Below are 12,397 nucleotides of genomic sequence, written 5' to 3' on the forward strand. Positions count from 1 at the left end.
CAACTTAGCATTTAGCAACACTTTTTACACTTACCTACTTCTTTTCATTTATTTAAGCAATTCAACATAGGCTGCTATCTTTGTCTGAATGATGATGGATGCCCAGAAAGAAGAGAGCGTAAACAGTGTTGAAGAAGATAGAAAAAGGGGAAGGTTAAGGAAAAGTGCCAAGGATATTGAGAGTATCACTGAAAAGAAAAAGAAGTACAGGTCTTTGAATGATATAGAGAAGGCAGAAGCTGAAGAATCCATTTGCTGTGAAAGAGTTGAACTTGAACCTGATGATGAGGAGCTGGTAGCTGTTAGCAGTGCTCCCATGAAGATAAAAAGGCGAAAACGAAAGAGCACACCGAGTCGAGCTGCGGTTTAATCAAACTTTTCAACTTTGAAGGTGCATTAGTAATTGATTGGTTTGTTAAAAATATTATGGGTTTTCTGGTGTGGACAGACAATGTTCTTGCTCACCTTAATACTATATTTCAAGTCGAATTGGCTTTTCTTTAATTGACGTCATAGTTTCATTCTTAAAATAAAATAAAATAAACTACAGTAGATTTTAATTTTGTTTGTTTATTTGTTTATTTTTCTTTCTTTAAGTGGTGTTAGGGTCCTTACGGATAAACAAAATTTATTTCATAAACTTTATAAATTAATATGCCATTATCAATTACAAAAAAAGTAAGCCAAACATTTATTATTCATAATGTTGTATTGAAGAAATGCTAATCATATTCATTAATAATTATAATGTTGCTTTATAAGTTTTCTGTAATAAAATTTATAGTGAACTCGACATATTTTTCTGTTTATTATTATTTTTTTAAGAAGCTTATGAGAGTGAATACAACATACATGATTCAAGAATTGTTTGTCTAGCACAGTAGTATTTTTTTTTAGAGAGTTTCAATTTACGACGCTCACTTCTGATAATAACATTTTATAATCAGACCAAGATATCAATCGGTTTTAGGTGTAAACGAGAATTGAATTTCAAATCTTTTATTTAACCATAAAAATTTTTACTAATTGAACTAATTGGTCTAATACAATAGTAAAAGACAGTGAGTTGCACCCATACTCCTAAGTAGGTTATTTATTTATTATTTATATTTTTTACATAATAGAATTGAATGACATAAATGGATCAAAGATTCAAAGTTGTACCGATTCATTTTGACAGCTGTTAATTTACTGTCCTTGATATTTCTCTCATTCTACCTTCACCTTGGGAGTTCGGACTATAGCAAACAATACATATGAATGCAATACTATTAAAATTTAAGCTTTCCAAAAATGATTATTTTTCCTAAGTAGGTTTTTTTTTTTTTTGGGTGTGTGGAGAAACATGTCTTTAATAGTATGGCACAAGAGAAGTTAATTTCCGCATCAAGATATAAATTATAAACTCTCTAACCTTTGACAGGGTTTATTGTAAATAGTTATAATATGCTATATATGGTATCTTAAATAGACCTGCCAACTTTTGTTTGGGTTAGAGCTTATAGAAGCTAATAACTGAATTGATGACTGCCACCATTATACACTCTTGACGCGATAGTTATTTCACAAATATAAGTGTTTGTGGTTTGTGGGGAGGGGAGCAAGGATTGGGGTTAAAGTCTTTAGAAGGGAGTTTTACACACACACACACACACATATATATATATATGAATTAAACTAGACGTGAACTTCTATCTTGTATAAAAAAAACTGATGACGGGCCACAATAGTATGGTCCTGAATTCTTGATTTATATCGCAAATAAAGAGAAAAAAATATTATTAAGGATGTTGCAAGCAATTTTATGGCGTAAGGTATCAAGGATGAATCCATTCCCTAAAAAGAGATTGAAAATCCAACATTAAGATAGGGATAATGAAATAGGCTAAGAGTGAAGCATGCAATGTTTTTTTTTTGGGTGTCATATAAATAATTATTATTTTTGACATGACTCAACGTGTCAATTAAACTAGATGTGAATTTCTATCTTGTATAAAAAAAATTGATGACGGGCCACAATAGTATGGTCCTGAATTCTTGATTTATATCGTAAATAAAGAGAAAAAAATATTATTAAGGATGTTGCAAGCAATTTTATGGCTTAAGGTATCAAGGATGAATCCATTCACTTTTTTAGTGGAGATTGAAAATCCAACATTAAGATAGGGATAATGAAATAGGCTAAGAGTGAAGCATGCAATGTTTTTTTTTGGGTGTCATATAAATAATTATTATTTTTGACATGACTCAACGTGTCAACATGATCATGGATAAAAATTAGGATGTGCCATAATTAAGGAATATATTCATATTTTGGGAATGTAATGAGGACGTTGGCTTTGAGGGTTGATGTAAGAGTACATCATTAGGGAAATTATATATCAAACGAGTAGTACATTGATTTGCACCTTAAACATGACCTTGTGTGAAAATACTTGGTAAAGTTTTGATTGAGTGATACATAGCCCGATCAATCTTGTGATGCATATCATATTAACAAGAATACTTAGAATACTAATTAAAGTTTTGATTGAGTGATATGTAGCCCTATTCAATCATGTGATGCGTATCATATTAACAAACCATAAAAGATTAAAAGGTCATTTATTGACCCGCCAAGCAATGGGAGCCATGTGGCATATAGTGTGAACTAAGGAATTAGTCATTATCCTTAAATGTTTCACCACGGGCAAAGGTGGGGAGAGCCATTCTCGATTCCTTCATATATTATTTATGAAAAGTAAAAGGATGAGGTTTGAGTCCAGTGTCCAGTTGTACTGGAGCTGTTGAGATTATGACACGTGTCCACTTTTGAACACATGACACCATCTTAACGAATCCAGTGCACTATATACACTTGACCTAAGCCCCACCCAAAGTAAAATTGTTATAGATAAAATCTAACTAATACCTCATAGTATTTTTTTTAATGTACTACATCTAGATAAATAACATCATCCTCCCCCCTCATATTACTATTAGTTCATTTCAAAGTATATTTCAAAAATATTTTCCTAAAAATAGATATCATTTTAATAAAACCTTCTTTATTTTCATAAAAACAAAACCCCTTCTTTATCTTGCATTTAAAGAACTAAAGATAGGGATATTGTATTTTTATTTTTTATTTTTAGAAGATATGACAATTGTGGTTTTTGTGTTTAAGAGTTAGAGTTCTTGATATTGCTTACAAATTTACAATTGTTATCTATGATAGAAAAGGGTTTCCTATAGCTTTTATAATTGTTATATATTTTTGTAAAGTGATTCATATAAAAAAATGTAAAGTGATATTTATTACTTAAATGATTTAAATTTAAATTAAGTTTATCTCTATCACCTATCCAAAAAAAAAGTTTATCTCTATCATAATTTTTAAATTATTAGTCTTCTCTAAAACTTTTATATTCTTTAATAAAAAAAGATGAAAATGTATATCTATACTTCTATACTATACATAAGAAGATTCATATCTTTTAACTAGACTTTTATTTGGTTCAAAAATATATTTATTAATAAAAGGTAACTTCATTTAGAAATAGAGTCATAGATGTCAAATAACAAATTTCATTTTGAATTCAAAAAGAGAATTCATAAAATTTAGGATTTTTTTTTCCTTCACGTTCAAAAAAGAAATTACTGCTTATCTCTAAAATATATTTTTAAATTATAATAGATGTAAATCATTAACTTTTACTCAAAAAATAGAAAAGCCTCTAAGCATGAGAGCGAGAGCGTGCTCAGAAGTGTGTGTGTGACAAAGAAAATAGAGTGAAATGCAAAAAGATCTTTTGTGTTTTGGATTAGTTGCAAACTGAACTTCTATGCTATCGATTTTGTATTATTGACCTTTGAAGTTTAAGAGAATGATCATGTGTTAACATATATTATTCTAAAAATAACATTTTTTTATATATAATAAAATGGTCATGTACACACTATATATTAATAATTTGGGTCATTTTTAAAGTTTAAGGGCTAATAATACAATTTTTTTTATTTTATAAAACTAACAATACAAAATTGATTGTACTAGTGTCCATTTAGAACTAACTCAAAATCTTGGAGTCTTTTGGCTAAAAATTGCAAAAAACGGAGTTTATTATTGTTATAGGTACTGTTTAAAGTTATTTGGTAAAATGAGGAGAGAGACTGAATTTCGGCAACGGTATTGCCGAAATTGCAAGAAAAAGTAGAATGTGTCAGGGGAGAGAGAAAATTGAATTTCGGTAATGAGATTACCGAAATTCTTGTCCTGTCCTTACTCCCAAGCCTGCCCGTGAAGTGCCCAAAATGCTGAAATGGAAAACCAATTGTGGTAATGGCATTGCCGGAAATGGGAGGAAAAAAAAAAAAAAAAAGAATTGTGGCAACCAAGTTGCCGAAAATGAAGGGAACAAAAAAATGCTACGTCCACAATATTTTTCACAACAAATTACAGGTGGTTAGTTGTTATTGGTTCAAATTTGAACCTAACACTAAGATAACTTTTTTACTCCAATAATAACAATAAGTAACAACTTGCCATTTAGGATTTGTTGTAAAAATATTGTGAAAATGTTGTGGACGTATCATTTAAAAAAAAATCGTGGAGCTGAAATAGAAGGAAAAGAAAAAAAAAAAAGTCGCAATGTGGCAATGGCATTGTCGAAATAGAGGGAAAATTTTTTTTTTTTTTCCCCTCTATTTCGGCAATGCCATTGCCACTTTTTTTTTTTTTTTTTTTTTCTTTTCCTTCTATTTCGACTCCACGATTTTTTTTAGAAATGATACGTTCACAACATTTTCACAATATTTTTACAATAAATCATAAATGACAAGTTGTTACTTATTGTTATTATTGGGGCAAAAAAATTATCTTAGTCTTAGGTTCAAATTTGAACAAATATCAACTAACCACCTGTAATTTGTTGTGAAAAATGTTGTGGACGTAGCATTTTTTTTCCCCTCCATTTTCGGCAACTTGGTTGCCACAAATTTTTTTTTTCCTCCCATTTCCGGCAATGCCATTGCCACAATTGGTTTTCTATTTCAGCATTTTGGGCATTTCACGGGCAGGCTTGGGAGTAAGGACAGGACAAGAATTTTGGTAATCTCGTTACCGAAATTCAATTTTCTCTCTCCCCTGACACATTCTACTTTTTCTTGCAATTTCGGCAATACTGTTGCCAAAATTCAGTCTCTCTTCTCATTTTGTCAAATAACTTTGAATAGTACTTATAACAATAATAAACTCCATTTTTTGGAATTTTTAGCCAAAAGACTCCAAAATCTGGGGTCTTTTCGCTTTTTGGCCCAAAAGAGAAAAAAAGATAGCAACAAAAGGGAAGGAAAACAATTATGGCGGGAACTCAATTTTTCTTATTATAAATAAAATAAAATCCCCAATATAATTCTTCATAACCCAAAATTTCAAATCTCTCTCTCTCTCTCTCTCACACACACATCGGAGCAATGTATGGAAGCGAATTCGACGGCAGCGCTGCCTTCTCCGGCGGCGGATTCATGCCCTCTCAGGCCACCCAGGCTCCCGATCCTTCCTTCTCTACCTCCAAGGTACTTACTTCGTTTGTTTTCCCTTCCAATTTGAAGCACCTGTTTGGTTCCCGAGAAAACGGACCTAATACCATATAATTCTAGTAAGATAAGTTTAAACGGAAGCAAATCGTGGAAATTCCTCTTTGCTCTAATTCACTATCTATTTGTAGTTCCTAATTATAGCATAACAGAGACTTAGGGTTACGCTTTCTCTGTTGTTTCTGTGATAATTGCGATTTTCTTTCATTTTTTCACTGCAATCAAACACTGCGTATTCCTATTTTGAAGGATTCACACTTTCAAATTATTACTATATATATATATATGTGTGTGTGTGTGTGTATGTGTGTGTTCTGAGAAATGAAAACCACACCTGAACTAAAGCAAATGGTTGTACTACTAGTCTAAATTTAATGGTGCCAAAAAGTGTTTTAGGGTTTTGTTTTAGAATAATGAATAAATGATTAATCCACAATTTTATGATCGTTTAAGCTTTTTGTGACAATCGGTAATTTATGATGGTATTAGAGTAATTGTTGACGTGTTGGACCCACCATTGCATAATAACATGAGTTTTTGGGACAATTGGTAATTTATGGTTTTGATTTTTTGCTTTTGCAGAATCGTGACTCCCAGTCGTTACTTCCGCTGACTGTGAAGCAGATTAACGAAGCTCTTCTGACAAGTGATGATAAATCTAATTTTAGTATTGATGGTGTTGATGTCAACAATGTGTGTTTCTTGAAACTTTCACTTTGCATTATGTGTCTATCCGTTTTGTTTTTACCTTCCATGTCGGGCGTTTTTTGAGTTTGAATTATGTTTAGGTTACACTTGTGGGAAGGGTATGCAACAGAACTGGGAGAGTGACTGATGTTACTTTCTTACTTGACGATGGGACTGGAAAGATTGAGTGTAACAAATGGTGAATCATCTTAATTTTTTTTTGTTATATAAAATTGCTAATTAATTTTATTTTGATTGGATTGGTTTATTTTAATTTCTTAATTCTGTGACAATCGTGATTTTTTTGTTGTCTTTTTTCTATGCACAGGGTTCAAGAATTCGTAGACTCAAATGAAGTTGAAGGAATCTTGTATGTTTCAAAATTTTTTTTTGGTCAATTTGTATTTTAGTTTGAATACCTGTGTAACATTAATTTGACCAAAGTAGTCCGTAGAGAAATTCTCTCATGTTGTCTGTGTAAGTCAATCAATTGAACACTGTTTCTCCTCGCCAATGTGATAAATGGTTTGTTGGTGGGACTTTTTGGTAAAAGAAATGAAAACTAGAGAAGTAATAATAGCTCAGAGTTTAAAGGGCAATGTAGGATTCCAAGTTTCTTTTTGTTTCCTTAAATCTCTCTTCAAAGAAGTGGAGCATGAGGAGTTTAAAATTTAGATTACTTGGGAATAATTGTTCCATAGAGAAATTCTTTCATGTTGTCTGTGTAAGTCAATAAATTGATCACTGTTTCTCCTTGCCAATATGATAAATGGTTTGTTGGTGGGACCTTTTGGTAAAAGAAATGAAAATTAGAGAAGTAATAATAGCTCAGAGTTTAAAGGGTGATGTAGGATTCCAAGTTTCTTTTTATTCCTTAAATCTCTCTTCAAAGAAGAGGAGCATGAGGAGTTTAAAATTTAGATTACTTGGGAATAATTGTTCAGTTTTATATCAATAGGTGCACTTAGATTGCACTTTTCCATTCTAAAAAAGATTTGTAATATACTATAGTGATTATCTTTTTACTTTAGGGAGGGAATGTACGTTCGCATTCATGGACACTTGAAAGGCTTCTTGGGAAAGCGGAGTTTAAATGTTTTCTCTATAAGGTGAGGATTTAATATTACTCTCCACCTCCCCCCCTCCCCCCCTTAATTTTAGCTATTATATTTACATGTTCATATTGTATTTTTGTCCATTTTTAAATAAAGTATATTGTACCTTGTGTATATCTGGCTCTTAGGTGTGTTTTATATATTATTCATCCCTGTAATACAGGCCAAAATATTGTTCGTAACTTGCTTAAAAAAAGAAAAGAAAAGAAAGATGTTTGTGAGAGAGAGAGAGAGATTGGTATCCCTTGTCCCGACAGAAAGATGAAAAAAATTTGTCACTGTATTTGATCATGTCACAACAAGTGTCAATTAATAATTGTTTGTTCTTTTGTGGGTAATCCATGACCTCTTGATTTTTGAATTCTATTATGGGGAAAATAGGAAATTGCTTGGGCTTGGCAAATTGGAATCAGAGAAGTTGTCAAGAATTTTAGCCTTATTAAGATTAGTGGCTTAGTGTTGATATTGGCTAAATTTAAGACCATATGGTGGAGATTTAAAAAAATTACTTTACGCACTGGAACTAGATATAACTTCATTTTTTTAAAGTAAATTTTATTAGTAAAATAGATTACTTCATGCTCATGATGGTGGACACTCCATAACCTAAAAGAATTACATAAGTTATACACAAAATAAAAGTGATTTTGCGAAATCTAAAAGGGTGCTACACATGAGACCAATCAAAACAGAGTTCTAATCATAAATGTTTCCAACTGAATATTTGATCTGTTGGAATCTTCAAAAGTGCAGTTATTCCTCTCCTTCCATGATATCCACATCAAACATAACGGAGCCACATTACAAATCTCTGAGGAGTGCCTCTAAAACCAATTCCTCCACCTAAAAAAGAGGTCTGCCACCCTCCTATGTAAGACCCAATGAGTCCCAAAAGTTCTAAAAACAGGCTCTATAAATCATATACTACATCACAATAAATCAACATAATATCTACTGTTTTGGGGCAAAATCTCTTTGTTTCAGTTAGTTTTTGCCAACTTTTTGGTCTAACATAGAGCTTTCAATATATCTTGTTAAGTTTGTTTTCAGGCAATGAGAATTTTTTATTTGAAAGAGGTTTCTTGGGGGGGGGGGGGGTGGTTTAATAAAAAGAGCAATGTTACTTATTGGACATAGCTGCTGTGTGGTTTAAGATCTTTTGGTTGGTCTGTGGGAGGTTGTGACTAAGAGCCTATCTCTCTTTGGAGGTTAGTTGTGGAGATATCCACTTGGAACTTGAAGTTAAATCGTCAGTAATGCCATGTAATTTTCTTGTACTGCCTCTATTCCATTTTGTTGGTACCAATAAAAAAATATGATTAAATACCAAATAGCCTTTCTAGATTTTAGAGTAGTATCAACAAGCAAATGATGAAGACAAACTCAGAAAGTTAAAAGTTTTAGAGTGTTAGAAGGATGTTCCATTAAAAAGTTGGAATCCCTCTAGAGAACCAAAACTGGGATGGAGTCATAATGCTACAGTACATGAAGTCTGTCATGCCTTGTTGACATCTGAACAATAACAGCAAGAATAGAATAATGATACATGTAGCTTCATCTCTGTGCAAAATATCTGTGCTCAGATATTTTGCTGTCACCGAGATTGATTTCTTATACTTCTGGGTGCTCACATTTTAGGTATGTTGTCGTTCCGAGTTTGGATGATGGTGACATAGACACTTCAGCATCATAAACTAGCTCTAGAAATTCTTCACAACATCATATATTCATATACAAAGTTCTGGATGCTTTTGTGGTCTGCTAGTTTAAATTTATGGTGTTGAGGAAGGATAGGTTCCACACCATGGGGGTGAGGAAGTGCCTATCCTGGATTTAGTTTATTTATGTCATTGTCAAGTTTAATTGAATCATGTTGACGTGTGAGCTACTTGACAAAAGTGGAAGCCCCTTTTTTGTTGTCTTGTTGACCTTTTCTTTGTTGTCATGTAATTGATCTCACAAAAACATGGTATAACTTTGATTCTGTGAAGTTTCTTTATTGCTTTCTTAACATTGAACTTGGGTGTTGTTTTCAGGCCCATCACTGACTTTAATGAGATTGCAAGCCACTTCATTGATTGTATATATGTCCATCTCTATAATTCCAGGTTACGGGTATTAGTCTACCATTATAAATGTCATCTAAGCTTTACTTGACATATTAATTACATCTATTTATCTATTTATATATTCTGGCTTTTCTGGTGTTACTTGTATTTATGCTTACAGAAACTACAAGGTGTTGGTGTTACCACACAGCCACAGATGCCTAATTCAAGTGGTACACCTATGATGGGGCACCAAGCTACCTCAGTAAATCAGGTGAAAGATCTAACTGGGGAATTCATTTTTGCTGAATTCTTGATTGATATGTTCACTATTCACCTACATTTTTCTTTTCAGCTCTCTAGTCAATACGGTAATGTTGGTGGACAGAAGAATATTGAACAAATGGTCTTAGACTTTTTGCAGCTTCCTGCATCCAAGTAAGTGCGTCTATTCTTGAAAGGATGTGTATCTTTTTTCTTCTTCTCCCCCCCTTAGATCTCCTCAAGTGGTTGTGTGTTGGAGTGGGGGATCAGGGGTGGGGAGCTTTTGGCTAGTAGCTGCATGTGTTTAGCTTGAATGTTTTTGGGCTTGGGTGTTGGCTTGCAATTCCAATGTCTAACAAAGTAAAACAAAGTAGCTAAGAGTCTTGTATTTCAGTGGTATTATCTGGTTATAAAATTGGGCTAAAACGAAACTGGACTATTGACTGAACCTAATATTCAGTTAATTGTTATACCCAATCATTTTTTACCCCCCTTTTCTTGGTTGGGATTATGTGGGATTCATCTACAACAATTAATTCTCTTTTCTTAGCAACAACAACAACAATAATACTCTTTATTTCTAAAAAGAGCAAAAAAAAAAAAAAAAAAAATACTGGGAACTTTTCCAAAAATATTATAAATTTTGAAGCTAGTATCTAAATTTTTTTGATATTGTTATATAAATGTTTTGATGCTTGTTATTCCTATTTGTATTAATTAATTTGTTGGCATATATCTGTCATATGTATCTTTGTTTTAAAATATTACTGTATCATACAGCATGTTATCAGACCCTGACTCTGTATCATAGATAAAGGCATCTCCACCTCCCTTAAAAAAACTCCAGCCCTTCCAGTCCCTCACCCTGTTTTTACGTTTCTGCAGTTGCTTGCATCATTGCGAATGCAAATGTGCACATATATGTATGAGCCAATATTTTCTGAAGAACCTATATAAAAAAAAATTCTGAAGGAGAGTCCCTTGGTACTATTCGGGCTAAATTGGTACCTCTGGCTTTCATGGTTTGATATTACATTTTAGCATGTGGCAATTCTGCCACATGGCTTGTGTTAAATGACCAAACTCATTGCTTAGCTTATATTTTCTCATTATAAGGAAGCTAATTAATGACATAATATGGTTCCACATGGTTGATTCAGTGGAAAATGTTTGTCATGAGCAATTTTATTATGCCATTTATTGGATAGACCATCCATTTTCATGCGTGCATATTTATAATTTATTACATACATGTGTGTCAAGAGCCTTGCAACTCAGTGGCATTACTTAGTCTTATTTATGAGGAGAACTTCGGTTCAAAATTCCTCCTCCCCCACTTTTTTAACAGTTGTATTATCAAAAAATATATATTTACATACATGGGGTTTGAGGGATACCCCCAGTGGCTCCAACAGCTCTTCTGGTGCTTGGCACTAGGGCTCAAACCCCACCAGCCCCCCTCCTATTTACCTATCAAAGAAACAAAGAAAAAATACATACATGCATGTGTGTGTGTTCATACATTGTTAAGTAGATGAGCTCTTTTGATTCAGCATGTTATTCTTTAACATGGCAGTATAGGGAGTGGATTAATGTGAAGTGTTAAATTTATTGGTTCCTTTTATCTCTGTTTGGTCTTGGATATCTAATGGCGAGCCCATTGTCGTACATATTTTTGTATCATGTCTTTCCTATGTATTTTCCTTGTCATTACATTATCCCTATCAGTACAGTATGCTAGTTCTGACACTTTTGATCTTCCCATGTCTCAGTGCTGATGAAAAGGGGGTACACCGTGATTTTATTGCCCAACAATTAAGAGTTTCAGTGGATAAGCTCATGTCTCTCTCTCTCTCTCTCACACACACACACGCACGCACGCACGCACGCACAGGCATTCAAACAGAAATATCTTAACTCTAAATTTCCTGGTTTTGACAGGTTAGCTATTCAAAATCTTGTAGAGGAGGGCTTGATTTACTCTACAACAGATGACTTTCATTTTAAGTCAACTATCAATGGTTGACATCTCCTGTTTGCTAGTTTATGCGAGTCTGCAGGACAGTCTTTAGCTGCAATTGGGTCTTGCTGTGATTACTCTCTCTCTCTCTCTCTCATATTTTGCATTTGTCATGGTGAAGCCCTGCCCACATACAGGAGATATGTCTATATGAGACCAGCTTTAATAGTCAAGTGACATTTATTTTATCACTAAAAACTTATTTTTATGAAAGTAACGCATCTTAGTAGATTATGACTTTTTTTTTTTTGGAGAAGGTTAGTAGATTATAACTTGATATTGGTAGTGGTATTTTGTGCAAATGGGCGGTTGAGATGGGGAACCTTTCTTTGATTCTGTAGCAGCTCAGTACCCATTGTAATTGGTTGTGGAGAATAATCACTGCCCTAGTGGGAGCTGAGCTCCGATGCTGTTAATATTATATCATGTAGATTTCTTTGGGTAAGAATGACATGTAGAATTGATCTTCCAATGGTGAGAAATTTCTGAGATCGTTATCAAGATTCCAAATCAGATTCTAAATTAACAACTTGCAATTTTCTAAAACCAAGGAGAAAGCCGGACTCCATAAGTAGCATGGCTTCACATTTGGAGCTGCCAATCACTTAACCACTAGTTTGACCAACCTTGCATGATGGTATTTAGTATTCATCACTCTCGCAGCCCGTATATTAGAGCTTGCATGA

General features: G+C 33.1%; 1 protein-coding gene across 1 annotated transcript; it reads left to right on the plus strand.

Annotated features, from left to right (window-relative positions):
- The first annotated feature begins 5,395 nt into the window (after window positions 1-5,395).
- On the plus strand, window positions 5,396-11,956 carry LOC142606799 (replication protein A 32 kDa subunit B-like). Its single transcript, XM_075778140.1, has 10 exons — window positions 5,396-5,556; window positions 6,160-6,270; window positions 6,366-6,463; window positions 6,593-6,634; window positions 7,296-7,373; window positions 9,416-9,494; window positions 9,609-9,701; window positions 9,783-9,865; window positions 11,464-11,532; window positions 11,633-11,956. Exons 1-10 carry the CDS (start codon window positions 5,455-5,457, stop codon window positions 11,715-11,717), a joined length of 840 nt encoding a protein of 279 aa, XP_075634255.1. The 5' UTR covers window positions 5,396-5,454; the 3' UTR covers window positions 11,718-11,956.
- Window positions 11,957-12,397: the final 441 nt, after the last annotated feature.

The sequence above is a fragment of the Castanea sativa genome, chromosome 1, assembly GCF_040712315.1.
Source record: "Castanea sativa cultivar Marrone di Chiusa Pesio chromosome 1, ASM4071231v1".
Classification (NCBI taxonomy): Eukaryota; Viridiplantae; Streptophyta; class Magnoliopsida; order Fagales; family Fagaceae; genus Castanea; species Castanea sativa.

Excerpts from the sequence above, each read along its gene's own strand:
- LOC142606799 (XM_075778140.1), top strand. The coding sequence starts at position 5,455 with ATGTATGGAAGCGAATTCGACGGCAGCGCTGCCTTCTCCGGCGGCGGA. Across the intron at positions 7,374-9,415 it reads TTAAATGTTTTCTCTATAAG|GCCCATCACTGACTTTAATG; the intron begins GTGAGGATTTAA and ends TGTTGTTTTCAG. Across the intron at positions 9,495-9,608 it reads TCTATAATTCCAGGTTACGG|AAACTACAAGGTGTTGGTGT; the intron begins GTATTAGTCTAC and ends TTATGCTTACAG.